Source organism: Oncorhynchus tshawytscha, linkage group LG07 (genome assembly GCF_018296145.1).
Source record: "Oncorhynchus tshawytscha isolate Ot180627B linkage group LG07, Otsh_v2.0, whole genome shotgun sequence".
In the NCBI taxonomy this organism is placed as follows: Eukaryota; Metazoa; Chordata; class Actinopteri; order Salmoniformes; family Salmonidae; genus Oncorhynchus; species Oncorhynchus tshawytscha.
In genome coordinates, this window is record NC_056435.1 from 34836461 (window position 1) to 34852283 (window position 15823).

General features: G+C 43.8%; 1 protein-coding gene across 1 annotated transcript in view; it reads left to right on the top strand.

The window, feature by feature from the left end:
• Nucleotides 1-11817, top strand: part of LOC112254430 (succinate--CoA ligase [GDP-forming] subunit beta, mitochondrial) — a 127360-nt gene extending 115543 nt beyond the window's left edge. Inside the window, exons 10-11 of the mRNA XM_024427011.2 lie at nucleotides 549-669; nucleotides 10616-11817. Coding sequence (XP_024282779.1) covers nucleotides 549-669; nucleotides 10616-10731 — 237 coding nt within the window. The 3' untranslated portion in view covers nucleotides 10732-11817. The remainder of the gene's footprint in view (nucleotides 1-548; nucleotides 670-10615) is intronic.
• The last annotated feature ends 4006 nt before the right edge of the window (nucleotides 11818-15823 follow it).

Below are 15823 nucleotides of genomic sequence, written 5' to 3' on the forward strand. Positions count from 1 at the left end.
ACACACACGGTTCTCACACACAGCGCTCTCGTTCTTTCTCTCTTTCTCGATCTCTCTCACGCACACAGACACACGCGCCGTTCACACACAACGCTCTCGTTCTTTCTCGATCTCTCTCACGCACACAGACACACGCGCCGTTCACACACAACGCTCTCGTTCTTTCTCGATCTCTCTCACGCACACACACACACGCGCCGTTCACACACGGCAGCATTTACAGATGAGCAGAGATTGTAAACAAACATGCAGGATTAATCCTGCCTACTCACACTCAGCGTTCTACACAACTGCCCAGGGTAATTACTGTGTTATGTGTTAGTGTAATCACCCTGCCTCGCCAGACATCACACAGTCTGTCCTGAGTTTGACTGTTTTATTCTTTGCGTGCCCTTTCACAGTACTGTATACATTTTTGGTACATCAATATGTGCAATACTGATTATTGGGGTCTGTACAGCTTAGAATAACAGTATAGTACTGTATAAATCTGAATGTTTCCTCCTTTAGTACTATATTAAAACTATTTCCTGTTGTCTGTGCCACAGGTGGAAGCCATCCTGGTGAACATCTTCGGGGGCATCGTCAACTGTGCCATCATTGCCAACGGTATCACCAAGGCTTGCCGTGAGCTGGAGCTCAAAGTTCCCCTGGTTGTCAGGCTGGAAGGTGGGTACAGTACAGGTGGTGCTACAACCACAACTCTACACCCTACCTACACACTGTTTGACTGTTCTACACACTACCACCCACGTGCTCTATCTGTACTCAACTCCATATTTCTTTCACTACTCTTTACCTCTCCTCCACTCTTGTGTCACATGCATCACTTCCTGCATTTCTTGCACCTTAGCACTTTCTATGAACGGTCTGTGTTATTTCACACGGGTCTCATTCTCTCCATCGTATTTTTGAATTCGGTGCAGTAAGCTACTCCCGTTTTAAGTAAGTTATTTTAGAACGACCTCTTTCTCATATGACAGTCCAGTGTGGTCCTCTTACTGGTGAGGAAGACAATCCATTTATCACGTGTGTCACGTTCAGCAGAGCTTGTTAGCGACGACGACCAGAATAACAATGGAGACGGCGTTGATTGGGTCGCCTCTCACCTGCGTATGCTAATAAGGCAGTATTGCCGTGCGTTACGGTGTGTCGCTATGACACCTGGGCGTTGCAGAGGGACCCAGCTGGTCATTAGGATAATTGGCAGGAAACAGCTGACTGGCCTTGTCCAGAGAAAGAGCAGGGGACTCTCTCCATTAGCTCACAGCACTCCATTTGTCTCTCACGTCCCCATGCTTTTTAGGTCAGCACTACTGTTCCTGGGACACAACCAGGCCAGTTACAATAAGGTAAGTCTACAAATACTGTATGGGCAGTTTAGCATTCTTTGAAAATGAGGAAAGGACCAACTGTGTACGTATTGGCCATGCTAAAATGTAGACAAATACAGGTTACCTTTTGTTTTGGTGGAAATCTAACTACTGGCAGTTGCTATACAAACCCGGCTTCCTTTTGTTTGGACACAGTGCTAAGAGGCAGGTTGTTGGGTTAAAGGTAAACTGCACTCTCCTAAACTGCGTGTGTTTCTTCCAGTGCTAAGTAAGAAGTGCAGCAGCCATTACTGAAGCTCAAAGGAAAGTTGTCTTTTGGGTGTGGTTTAATGGTTTAATGTGGGTGTTTCTTGGGTGTGTCTTTGCCATTCAATTACAACAAGCAAACAACGGCAGTAAGGTAATCTCACCCCATTCTGTACAAATGTGCGCAACCGCAACATTCATACGTGGCTACAAAGAAAACTAATGGGACTGTAGCGACTGTGTTGACGTCAAAATCTGGGGTGTGAACTACGTTTCTATTCATGCGTTGATCGACATGGTAATGGCTCTATAGTACTGGAGAAAAGTTGAAAAAACGCACCCTCCGTTACATCTTGACGTGTCATGCCGTAACGTACAGCACGCATAAAGCAACTATTTCTGTCTTACAATCTCTCTCCACCAGGTGTGGCACTTCTCTCATCGTTTAAAACCAAGAAATGGACAGTGACGGGGATAAGGGGGGATACATAGTCATTTTCTGCGTCATCATTGCATGCGATCATCATTCTCAAAGCCGCTGTTTACTTCTAAGATCACTTTAGCCCTGCCCTAAAAACCCGATTCAAATTCGACACAAACCTTCAAATAGGTATGTAATGAAATATTATATAAACTCTTTTATAGTGTTTTATTTACATTTTAGAGGCGATAAGGTGATAAGTTGGACAGATCGAGTGAAAAAAAAGCCATTTTCCCACATGACACCTCTCCTTCTCACTATCACGCATTAGTTTCGCTTCCCCACCCGCCATTTTTAAAAAGACCCGACGGGGCTCATTGTCTTGTTGAATTAAACAGAAACGGGCAGCGTCGGGTCATGTAATTGATTCTGTTGGAAAGGGGACAAATTGTGCTTTACAATGGTATTGACATTACAGTTGATCTGGAAGTATTGTGTTTTTGGGGCGCTAAAATAAGGGCAATTGTACGGACCAAGGCGATGTACGAGTGTACGTTAGTGAGTAACTTAGTAACAATGAGGTAAGCTAAGCTAGTTCTGCTAAGGAGAGAGGTTTTGAAGTTGAGAACTCCCCCCCCTCCTGACTGACTCTCCATCTCAAGGTGATCTGCTAATTCAGTTCTGCTCTGTGTCGTCTAAAGCCTGCGCTGACCTTGTTTAGCCAACCCGACAGCAGCTAGTGAGCATAGCTTGGGGATAGCTACAGCTGGCTAGTATATCTAGCTAGCTGATATTTAGCATGGACTGTCTTCAGTCAGCTCAGCTGTCCAACAACAAAATATTCTATAACTGGCTAGTTTGATCTCATCTCTTTGTTCTCTGTTAGATCTTTCCCGGGGGACAAATGCCAGAATGAATATCCCTACAGGTGTAGGTTACATGTGAACATTGTACAAATGTTATCGCCCAGCTTGAGTGTAGATACATTTGTCAACAAAAAATCAGTGGGTGTGTTTGCTGTAAATAGGCTGTAAATAGGCTATCATATTGATTTGCTTATAGACTGTATGCCTACACTTTACCTAGCAAATGAAAATACATTGTGTAGAGTACAACCACAGATAGAACAAGGCGCATACACACCTTTGGTAGAACTTCAGCTGTCCAATAATTAGCATGACATTCCATTCTATTTCTATGGTCTATGTTAAATATTTGGCTGTCTAACACACACTGACCTGTACAGCTCTCTGGGTGAGGTTCTGTCTTCAAGTCTCCAGTGGGGTGATGAAGTCCCTTCTATCTATGTAATGTATTACAGGTTATGGAAAGGTGCAGTCAGGTGGAAGGAGGGGTGGAGTGTATCACACTTCATCCTGGATATGACAGAGTTTGCCTCAATCCATGGGTCCAGTAAGCAGAGTTAAATAAATACAGTTATGTGAAATGCAGGAAGATGGCACTCTTCTCATACCACTCTGTAGCTACTGAGCAAGTTTCCTTCAGGAGTAATATGAGATGAGTGCCATTTCTGAACGTACACAATGTACAAAACATTAAGGACACCTTCCTAATATTGAGTTGCACCCCCACTTGCCCTGAAACAGCCTCAATTCGTCAATGCATGGACGCAAGGTGTCGAAAGCATTTCGCAGGGATGCTGGCCCGTGTTGACTTCAAAGCTTCCCACAGTTGTGTCAAGTTGGCTGGATGTTGTTTGCATGGTGGACCATTCTTGGTACACACGGGAAACTGTTGAGTATGAAAACCCCAGCAGCATTGCAGTTTTTGACACAAACCGGTGGCTGGGCACCTACCCTACCCCTTTCAAAGGCACTTCTACTTTTTTATCACTCTGAATGGTACACAGACACAATCCATGTCTCAATTGTCTCAAAGCTTAAACATCCTTCTTTAACCTGTCTCCTCCCCTTTGTCTACACTGATTGAAGTGGATGTAACATCAATAAGGGATCATAGCTTCCACCTGGATTCACCTGGTAAGTCTTTGTCATGGAAAGAGCAGGTGTCCTTAATGTTTTGTGAACTCCGTATATGTAGATATTCTAAACAAAGTGTTTTGATACATTTCAAGTGTAACAGTTCCATGCTGATATAACAATGTGCAAATATTACACTTGTCTCATCTCCAATGACGTGGATGTCGATTAAGGCAGCCCCACGCACCTCTCTGATTTAGACGGGTTGGGTTAAATGAGGAAGACACATTTCAGTTGAATGCATTCAGTTGTACAATTGACTAAGTTTCCTCCTTTCCCTTTCTATTGTCATTCACAGCCGATTTCAGAATCTGTACCAAATAGCATGTTGTCTGTTGGTACATGTTAGTCGTCATCCCTTCGTATGGTGTACCATATAAGACAGTTCCTTGACATATTTGAAAAATACACAGTGCCCCCCCTCCATTCAATAATAACAAAAGATTATGAAGAGTAATAGATGCGTCTTGTGTAGTTGTTGTGCAGTGCAAGGTCTCTCCCAGTTCAGACATCTGCATCAACCAGTTTTTTAGTTAGGGGACTCCATGACTCCTGTCCCCCATCTGTAGAAAAACAAGGTAGAGTTGATACAGCACTGATTACATTGTCAATGATTATAAGGTGAATTCCAGGACAGACCCGTCATAGTATTCTGACCTAGGACCAGATCAAATGCGACCGACCTGACGTGTGACTGGTGCCTGGTCACGTACTGCCTGATATGGTGGGGGGGGGGGTTCCTCAACACTGCTGAACAACAAATCCACCAGATTTTGGAAGTAGCCTGTGAATTAAATAAAATATCATCACTCCATAAACGTATATCTCTAGTTTGGAAGTAATTATACTAATAAACTAAGGACAGACTAGATTCAGGCCGTGATGCTGACGCCGTTACTATGCAAACAGCTGTGTAACATGACGATGCTGAATGCTTACAGACACTCAGACTAGACAAGTACCACCCTTCATTTATTTATTTTGCCCAACAGTATACACAATAGACTTTTATGAGAACAGGCATGTTGCACTAGTAGCAGACGAAGCCCCCGAATGCTAGCTAGCTATTACTAACCTAGCCTTTGATCATGACTCCAAGTTCCATCACAGTAAAGGCAGAATACCACCAGGGCCTGAGTTATCGAGAGCATGTGCTAACCCTAACAACATGCCTGTTCTCATAAAATAGGCTAGCTACCTAACTTGCATAACTAACGTTAGTTAGCAGGGATCTTCTTAGCAAGTTTGAGTTGAAACATTATTGATAGCAAGCTGTCTAACGTCCTTGCCATCTTGTACAATATTGTTGAATGTTTTAGAAGTTTGCACCAACTTTATGGAAGCCCATTTTCACTCCTATGCCGAGCAAGTGTGCATGCATTCCAGACTTGACAACATGTCCACGACACATGACAGTTGGGACGGACAACACCTTGTTGTCTCTGGGCAGTTGGACATCATTGGCACAAGTGGGCATGTATGTCATTTATACCCAACCCATCAATACTCGTCATGACGCACTCACTTCCAGATCTCATTTTGGACGAGACTGACTTTATGACCAAAATTATCCTACACTGTGTAGTCAATTCTGATACTGCAACTATATTTCTGGCTCATCAATGAGACACAGGCCATTATAACCAGATACGTTGGTTCTAGGGGGCAGTTCCCCTTTAAAATCAATAGATGGGGTTGAATTTCCTGAATGGAGGAAGCAACATTCCGTTGGACCACACACACATACATGTGTTTTTGTGTTCACTCTGCCAATATGTTTTCCTGGAAGACACAAGAATAGAACATTTCATTGCCGGTTTCGCTTTTCACAAACGTGCAACAAACGGCCCCTGGCTCTTAAATTGGGGACTGGCTCAGAAGGTCATGATGACCATTGGGTAGAAACAGAGCCCTGATGGGTTTTAATCCTTGGTTTAGCTGTGGTCATTACAGCTGGGGCATCAAAGAGAGGGATTGGTTAGAGTCAATCGGCTGTGCTAGCTGCGCTGACCACAGACCCCATAATGGCAGGCAGCTCTACAACAGGATCAGGTAGGATTAACTCCACCACTTTTAATTGGCAAGCCTTTTCTCTGCCTGCCTCCTTTTGTCACAGGTGGGGGTTGGCTGTTTTCTGAATTCTCTATTGACGGCTGAGTGCCACAAGGTGTGGAGTTAGGTTGATGCCAGTGGTTGTTGTATGAATAGACAGGCTTTCATTAATTGGTCATTTAGTTTATTGATGGACACTGCCGATTTACCTGGTTGTCAAGCTCACCAATTCCGGTAGCCATACCTGATGTACAGTGCATTCTGAAAGTATTCCCTAATCAATCCACACACAATACCCCATAATGACAAAGAGAAAAGTTTTTTTTGTTTTGTTTTGTGCATTTTTGCAAATTGGTTAAAAATACAAAACAGAAATACCTTATTTACATAAGTATTCAGACCCTTTGCTATGAGACTCGAAATTGAGTTCAGGTGCATCCTGTTCCATTGATCATCCTTGAGATGTTTCTACAACTTGATTGGAGTCCACATGTGGTAAATTCAATTGATTAAACATGATTTGGAAAGGCACCCACCTGTCTATATAAGGTCCCACAGTTGACAGTGCATGTCAGAGCAAAAACCAAGCCATGTGGTCGAAGGAATTGTCCATAGAGCTTTGTGTCGAGGCACAGATCTGGGTAAGGGTACCAAAACATTTCTGCAGCATTGAAGGTCCCCAGGTAGCCTAGTGGTTAGAGCGTTGGACTAGTAACCAAAAGGTTGCAAGATCGAATTCCCGAGCTGACAAGGTACAAATCTGTCGTTCTGCCCCTGAACAAGGCAGTTAACCCACTGTCTCTAGGCCGTCATTGAAAATAAGAATTTGTTCTTAACCGACTTGCCTGGTTAAATAAAAAACACAGTGGCCTCCATAATCCTTAAATGGAAGAAGTTTGAAACCACCAAGACTCTTCCTAGAGCTGGCCACCCGGCCAAACTGAGCAATTGGGGGAGAAGAGCCTTGGTCAAGGAAGTGACCAAGAACCCGATGGTCACTCTGACAGAGCTCCAGAGTTCCTCTGTGGAGATGGGAGAACCTTCCAGAAGGACAACCATCTCTACAGCACATCAATCAGGCCTTTATGGTCGAGTGGCCAGACGGAAGCCACTCCTCAGTAAAACGCAGATGACAGCCCGCTAGTCAAGTCAGTTAAGAACAAATTCGGCCTGCCCGGACAAACTCTAACCCGGATGACGCTGGGCCAATTGTGCGCTGCCTTATGGGACTCCCAACAACGGCCGGTTGTGATACAGCCTGGAATCGAACGAGGGTCTGTAGTGATGCCTCTAGCATTGAGATGCAGTGCCTTAGACCGCTGCGCCACTCGGGAGCCCCGACAACGACCCTAAGCACACAGCCAAGACCACACAGGAGTGACGTTGGGTTGAGTCTGTGAATGTCCTTGAGTGAGGACTTGAACCCAATCAAACATCTCTGGAGAGACCTGACGATAGCTGTGCAGCGACGCTCCCCATCCAACCTGACAGAGCTTGAGAGTATCTGCAGAGAAGAATGGGAGAAACTCCCCAAATACAGGTGTGCCAAGCTTGTAGCGTCATAGCCAAGAAGACTAGAGGCTGTAATCGCTGCCAAAGGTGCTTCAATAAAGTACTAAGTAAAGGGTCTGTAATTGTGATATTTAAGTTTGAAATGTTTGCTAAAATGTATAACTTGTTGTTGCTTTGTCAATATGGGCTATTTTGTGTAGATGGTGAGGGGAAAAAACATTTAATCCATTTTAGAATAAAGCTGTAACGAATATACACACAAACACACACTAAATTTAAGGTACTCGATGAGGAACTACTGCGTACTCCTTGAGACTCCGACCTCAGTGTTTGTGTTATGTGTCTGTGTGTATGCATGAGTCTGTGTGTGTGAATACAATTCCCCTTATACTCACCACAGGGTCTAGTGAAAAAGTGATTATTCCCTTCAAGCCATTACCATTGCTATTGATTTACACAGCCATTATGTTGCTGCCTGTCTGCCTGTCTATCTATCTATCCGTCTGTCTGGGCATGGAGGCCAGTCTCTCCTTAAATGGATACTGGGGGGATATAGCCATTTTCCAATGTAATTAAAAAAGGACTAGTGGTCCTGCTGAGGTCGAAATGACTCCGTCAGTCCTGACAATGTCATTATAGCTTAAATAGAACCATCTACTGCCATCTAGCTACAGACCAACACACACACACATACTCACAGACACACCAGCATGCCTGTCACATGCTCATTACCACAAATATAAACTCTCACTCGCTTCTCCCTTTATCGCTCTAGCACACGCTCTCTCAGACACTCAAACATGCACACTTAGGGAAGGAACTATAGCCTCTGAGTAACTAGAATTGGAGTGTGACAGAAAGAGAGCAGGGGGCCCTCCCTCCTCCTCCAGTTCCCAGACTGTGGCAGTGTAGTCCCCTCAGCCGGACAGTCCTCCAGGGTACAATAGGCTCCTGCTACAGCCTGATTTAGGAGAATTATCATAATCAGATGAAATCTCATGCAGGGCTGGCTGGGGCTGGGTCTCATGGTGCTCCTGGTGCCAGTGTAGCTCCTGCTCTGTCCCAGTGCCATGTTTAGAGCCCCATACTACAGCCACAGGAGGGAGGCTGACAGCCCAGACATCCCAGCTGAAGGTCCAGGACAGGGCCAGTCCTCATCGTACAAACTGCATTGACACACTATTTGTACTGTGTATGGGAGGATGCATTGACCATGTATGTTCTTTCAGTACACTGTTGCATAGAGCGAACAGTTATTTATTCCACACAGTAGAACTCATTCCATTCTGTAGGCTATTTCTATCTGTAACATTGTGAATGTTCCTTCCTGCTGAAAGATTACTGAAATTGTATATAGTGTGTCTCTTCTTAAAGGAACAGGTCTCTCCTGGTGTTTCCTCTAGGCCAGGCTGTGAGTAGGTCTTCGGCAGCACCTACTGGCTCTAGGTGAAACCACACTACCTGTACAGTATCAGTAGCCTGGGCTGCTGCTGTAGACAGACAGACACTGCTCCCTGCTGCTCACTCCGGAACTGCACTCTTTCCACACCCCTCTGCAGTCACACAGTGGCACTGAAACACACAAACCCTCACTGTTTTGTTTTTTGACCAGCTGTGTGTTTGTTGAACCCTATGTATGGTGAGATTGTTAGAAAGTGTCTGTTGGTGTTAGATCTAGGAATTAGTTCTAGGAATCCAGACAGAGCCAGCAAGTATATTCCCTCATACCGTATCTATGTCTATTTCTGTCCGTATAGAAACCAATTGTATAGCAGTACAGTGTGAAGACCTATATAAAGATTCAAAGGAATGTTTGTTGTCTCCGATTGTATTTGTTAACCAGCTGATAACATTGAATTTGACATTTTAGTAATTTAGCAGACGCTCTTATCCAGAGCGACTTACAGGAGCAATTAGGGTTAAGTGTCTTGTTCAAAAGGCACATTGACAGATGTGTCACCTAGTCGGCTCGGGGATTCAAACCAGCAACCTTTCATTACTGGTCCAACTCTCTTAACGGCTAGGCTACCTGCCCCGTTCATGGCCTCCACAGAAATATGATCCCTGTGATTCGTCAATCTAAATGAAGTTGATAGGACAGTGTATTGAGCCTCTGAGTGAAAGCAGTGCCCTTTGAGATGAAGATCTAACAGAGGACGGAGGATAATATGCTACGATTTTTGGTTCGAAAAGGACCTTAGATACCCTATTTGCTGTGTGACTGCCCATGGCCTTCCCCTCCTCTACTTAGATCACACAATTGATTGTTTTGTGCAGAAGTCAAGAAATATGTTTAGAATGACGTGTTATCTCACTGGACAAAAGTGCTGAAATATTAGGAGTTAAGTGGCGGCGGTAATATAATTCCCGCTTCTATTGATTAGACAGCCAAGCTCCTGAGATTGCACACATCATGCAATCTTAATTACACACCAGCCAGGAGAGCCGAGCCGACGCGTGGACACACACACGCACACTGTAGTAATGTGGAACACCTGCGTTATGTAAATTCCCTCCTCCCTGCTGTACCGTTCTCACCTGTGAAATCAGTGAACACCACATAAACAGCTGGCCTCTTTCTATTATTTGGCTTTTTCTAAGCTTTTTTTTTCCCTCTTCAGTTTTTTTCAAAGGGTAAGCTCTCTCTTTCGCTTCTCTTTTCTCTATCATTGCTTTGTTGGTTAACCAGTGTAGGCCCCAAGGTTATAGTGACTCAGGGTGTGTCTGCATGGTTAGAGCTTCACTGGGATATGATCAGATCAGCAGAGACCCCACCAGCTGCCTGTCTCCTCCTACCCTCCCCACACAGCCAATGGAAGACAGTACACGTTCTCTGCCCTTTTCAAGACCACTGGCTTTCACACTCTTTCACAGACAGTGTTGTATTTTACCAATAAATTATGCCATGCATCCTTCTTTGGTGCATCCGTCATTGGGTTCAGTTAATTTCTCCTGTGTTCTGTGTCTTTTTAGTCAGTTTGGTGAGATGCATCTTTCTACGTCGTAGGCTATTCACTGTGTGTGTGTGTGTGTGTGTGTGTGTGTTCTAGGGACCAATGTGCAGGAGGCCAAGAGGATCCTGTCAGAGAGTGGACTGCCCATTGTAGCCGCCAACGACCTGGAAGACGCTGCCAAGAAAGCTGTGGCTGCCATTGCCAAGAAGTAGTGGCCCTCAAGCCTTCCATAATCCTGACCAGCCCTTTCGTTCTGAGCACCCTGTTCCCCCTCCTCAGTCCACCACAGGGCAGGTACACCAACCCTTCATCGAACCTTTCACCTTCCTGTCTTATCATGATTAACTGCAATATTTATGTTGGTGCTCCATTAGGAAATTGGCATCCTGGCTCTTTACTTGTGCATTCCATTTTGATAGGCTGAGAAACGTAACTGTGTTTCTCCAGCTATATGATTACCTTTCCATAGACACAAGCATACAATGACATTATTGTTTTATCAAACCATATAACACAAAATGATAGACATTGACTTAATAAACTAAATGGCAGGTTCCAGACTGCATTTTCATATGCCATTACCATCACTGTGAAATCATTAGAAAACTATAACTTTATTCAGGAAATGCTCTGTGGTGTGTAGCTAACGTGGTACACCTGGAGTATTAGAAATCAGTATTTGATGTGTTTTGTTTGTGTTATCTTTGAGTTGTAGTAGGTGACCTCACGGGTTTGCCTTGGTTGAAGTCCAGTTTATTGATGCCTTAATCAGAGCTCCTTGGTATGTGAAATCGCAACACATGGGTCACTCTAAATCTCAGACTACATGATGAGTGTTGTGTTTGAAACAACTTCAAACACAACGTTGAAGTCATTCCACATGGATGTTGACTCCAATGCTTCCCACAGTTGTGCCAAGTTGGCTGGATGTCTTTTCGCTGGTGAACCTTTCTTGATACACATGGGAAACACTTTTTTTTGTTTACATGATTCCATATGTGTTATTTCATAGTTTTGATGTTATTCTACAATGTAGAAAATAGTCAAAATAAAGAAACCCTTGAATGAGTAGGTGTGTCCAAACTTTTGACTGGTACTGTACCTTTTGATCATTCATCTGTGCCAACTTCACGAGGCCAACCAGCCAACACTCTGTCACATGGCCAATGTGTTAGATATTGTTTAAACAAAACACCATTGTAATTTCCTTTGAATGAATGTTTGTCGACCCATTGAGATTAGGTCAACTGCACAGTATGAATCATTTGAGAGCTTAATGAAGGTGACTATTTCATAAATTGTGTCTGTGTGGATTTATTCTGTGCTGTGTGTTGTTAATCTGGTTTCAGTTTTTTACATAGTTGTCATGTACACCTATTTGTGTGTCTTACCGCCTTGGTGGAGACTGAACCTGACGACTGGATACATTTCAAATCCAAAGCTTTTAATAAAGCTGTGAGTACATATATTCAGTCTAAAGCTCTTCTAATAAATCTCAATGTGTCCTAGGAGGAGAGGACTGTCCTTCATGGGCCGGAGTGGAGTGAGCTGTAAAGAAAGTGAGGGAGAGATTAATGCTATCCCTGTCAGATAGATTGATGGATCATCTGTCACAATATCAAAGAGGACAACCACACCCACCAGATCAATTGCCACCTCCATGTGAGTCACACCAAGACACGTACTGTAGACCCGGAATACAGTTTCTCATACACAGAGAAGAATTTAATAAAATGCCCCTCCCACAAGCTTTATACATATTCTCACACTCTCGCTCACTTTTTCTCACGCGCCCATTAGGCAGCGGCCTACAGCGGCAGATTAACAAGGGCAGCATTTCCCGAGCTGAACTGACCAAGACGCACCTCCAACAACACATAACACCTCACCATTATTCTGCCCAAAAACAATGATAATTTCTCTCGCCCAGTGGCAGAAGGGCTATTTTCGGTGAGCGCTAACGCCGCCCCATGATAAACAGTGCCCACTTTAACAAAGGCAGGGGCGCAAAATATGTAGCTTGTCCACACCCAGCACGCCTCATCAGGGTGCTGTTGGAGAGACGCTGCGGTGCTCCACCAACTTAATCCAACATATAAATCATGTAGCCTACAATAGAAAGAACAGTAGCCTCTGTGGCTTTTCTGGAGACCATAGACTGGAAACCAGATGTATTACAATGTCAGACAGACAGACACTTTTTCAATCACGTCAGTTCATGAAGAGCGAGATTGCAGGAGAAAGTCTACTAAAAAGGCAAGGAGGCAGACAGCTTTGGCGTGGCCTCGGCATTATCAAACAGACATTGCCATAATCGACATCCACGTCTTCGGGGAACAGTGAGTTAACTGCCTTGCTCAGGGGCAAAATGACAGATTTTTACCTTGTCAGCTCAGGGATTCGATCCAGCAACCTTTTGGTTACTGGCCCAATGTTCTAACCACTAGGGAAGCACTTCTGTTATTGGGTTAAGCAACGGACGAGTAACCAGCAGTTGAAGATGACATTGTTCTGCGTCGGTCAAGCCTCTGTCTGGGTGGAAAGGTAAGTATTGAAAGTGCCATGCTTAGATTCATGAGGACGTCGAAGATTGAATTATTTGCACACAGCAACCGTTTCATTGCAAACAAGACACTCTGGTTTGACATTGGAGAAATATGGTAAGAATGCCTCTTTCTCTGTCCATTCTTCCCGGGAACTTCTATTTTCATTTTCCACCTTTCTTTTGAGACATTTTGAGAGCAAAATGTTCTTTTGATTGCAAGCTGGTTTTCCCCAATCAATGTACAAAGAAATATAAAAATATCTAATTTAATAGAAACATTAGTGATGTTATCAGTGTAATCAGATTGAAAATAAAAGGCTGTTATTGACATTGAACTGATATAACCTACTAACCAGATGTGTTAAAAATGGTGTTTAATTTGTAGCATAGGCCTATGAATTTGGCTGCTATTATGCTAATTATGTTCAGGCCAAACCTAATGCTGAATCCTGCTGTACACTATTCTAGTTTAGCGGGGATAGGAGGGGGAGGGGCACCTATTGCAACAGAATGACCAGGCCTGCACACATACATACACACATTTTACAAGACCACAAGTTCCAGCCGTGTGTGTGTGTGTGAGAAAATCAGATGATTGATCTGAAAAGACTCACTGACAATTGCCATAATGAAGTCATGAGCACTGGGGGTCAGACTGGGCTACTTTTGAAAGATCACCGACATATCTGGGTGAAATAGATAGTGAAAAAGATTCCTAACTAGAGGCCTTGAACCTGCAGTAGAGAGACCTACGGTGGGCACCATGTCTGCATTTTTACAAGAGCTTTTTCGTATATATGAAAGTGGTGGGGGGAGCTTTGAAAAAATAAAATCAACCTTATATCCTGCCTGGTTGGCCCTGTCTGGGAGTATAGTCGGACAGGGCCACAGTGTCTCCCGAGCCCTCCTGTCTCAGCATCCAGTAATTATGCTGCAATAATTTATGTGTCGGGAGCTTGGGTGAGTCTGTTATATCTGGAGTATTTCTCCTGTCTTATCTGGTGTCCTGTGTGAATTTAAGTATGCTCTCTCTAATTCTCTCTTTCTCTTCTCTCGGAGGACCTAGGACCATGCCTCAGGACTACCTGGCCTGATGACTCCTGGCTGTCCCCAGTCCAACTGGTCTTGGTGCTGCTCCAGTTTCAACTGTTCTGCCTGAACCCTGACCTGTTCACCGGATGTGCTACCTTGTCCCTGACCTGCTGTTTTCGACCCTCTCTCTCTACCGCACCTGCTGTCTCTAACTCTGAATGATGGGCTATGAAAAGCCAAATGACATTTACTCCTGAGGTGCTGACCTGTTGCACCCTCTACAACCACTGTGACCTGTTGCACCCTCTACAACTACTGTGACCTGTTGCACCCTCTACAACCACTGTGACCTGTTGCACCCTCTACAACTACTGTGACCTGTTGCACCCTCTACAACCACTGTGATTATTTCTATTTGACCCTGGTGGTCATCTATAAATGTTTGAACATCTTGGCCATGTTCTGTTACAATCTCAACCTGGCACAGCCAGAAGAGGACTGGCCACCCCTCAGAGCCTGGTTCCTCTCTAGGTTTCTTCCTAGGTTCCTGCCTTTCTCGGGAGTTTGTCCTAGCCACCGTGCTTCTACATCTGTATTGCTTTCTGTTTGGGGTTTAGGCTGGGTTTCTGTACAGCACTTTGTGACATCGGCTGATGTAAAAAGGGCTTTATAAAATACATTTGATTGATTAATTGGCCAGCAAACACTATTGGTGTGTCTGAGTTATAAAATGTTTATCCAGTCCATTTACAAGACAAATAATTGGAAATTAAGGGGCTGTTTGAACGAGGGTCATATCATTTTTTTTTTTACAGCTAACATACCACAAGTTGCTACAAGTCATATGTGGTTAGGTATCACCTTGTTTGTCTTTCCCATTGCAGTGTCATCTTCTGAAAAATTCCAGCTTCTTCCCCAGATCTTGATGGTGGCGGCCTACGGTAGCCTTGTAAATGGGCTGGATGGTTCAATAATTGCCTTATTTCATGCTCTTCCTACGGTATGTCAGAAATGACCCGGCTGATGGATTGGACTGTGGAATTTAAAGCTAGTTAAAGTGGGCTTTGACGTTGACATTGTTTAATTCAGAAGAGAGGCAGAGGTCAGAAGAAAATGCGTACGATGATTTACTCTCCAAAATTAGTGCAGCACTGTCATATAAATATAGATGAGGGGAGAACTATTGGAGGTCACCCAGTGGATTAGATCATTTACCCCCAGCTCTTAACTTGGCTAATACCTTCTGAGACAGAGCGCAGGCTAACAGCACAGACATACACACACTTGCTTATTCTTTAATTAAACTGAATTATTATACCAGTACATTCCTCACTTTTTGACTCCCTTTATTTATCCCTGTAATTGTCCATTTTGATTTCTGAAAGCTTTGCATGATTTTTTAAATTATTTCTCAGAATTGATGTCAAAACAGTAATTGCCACTTTATGAAGCTGCCTTTTGTGTTTAACTCTAAACTGAGAACTTGCGCTCTTGAAAAAACATTATTTTGGCTCTTCGGCTTTAAGACCATGAGGTCAAGTCGGCCTTGCGGTAAGTATTGGTTATTTATTTGAGTCATTTGTTGGCAAGAACCACTAATATATTAGTTCTTAAAAAACAAATGGCATTGTAAATTGCATACAGCTATTGTACTTTTGCCTTTTTGGGGGACATTGGTAGTCCAATATGTAAGTGTTTCAGATGGCTTGTTTGGCTGCCAATGTAAC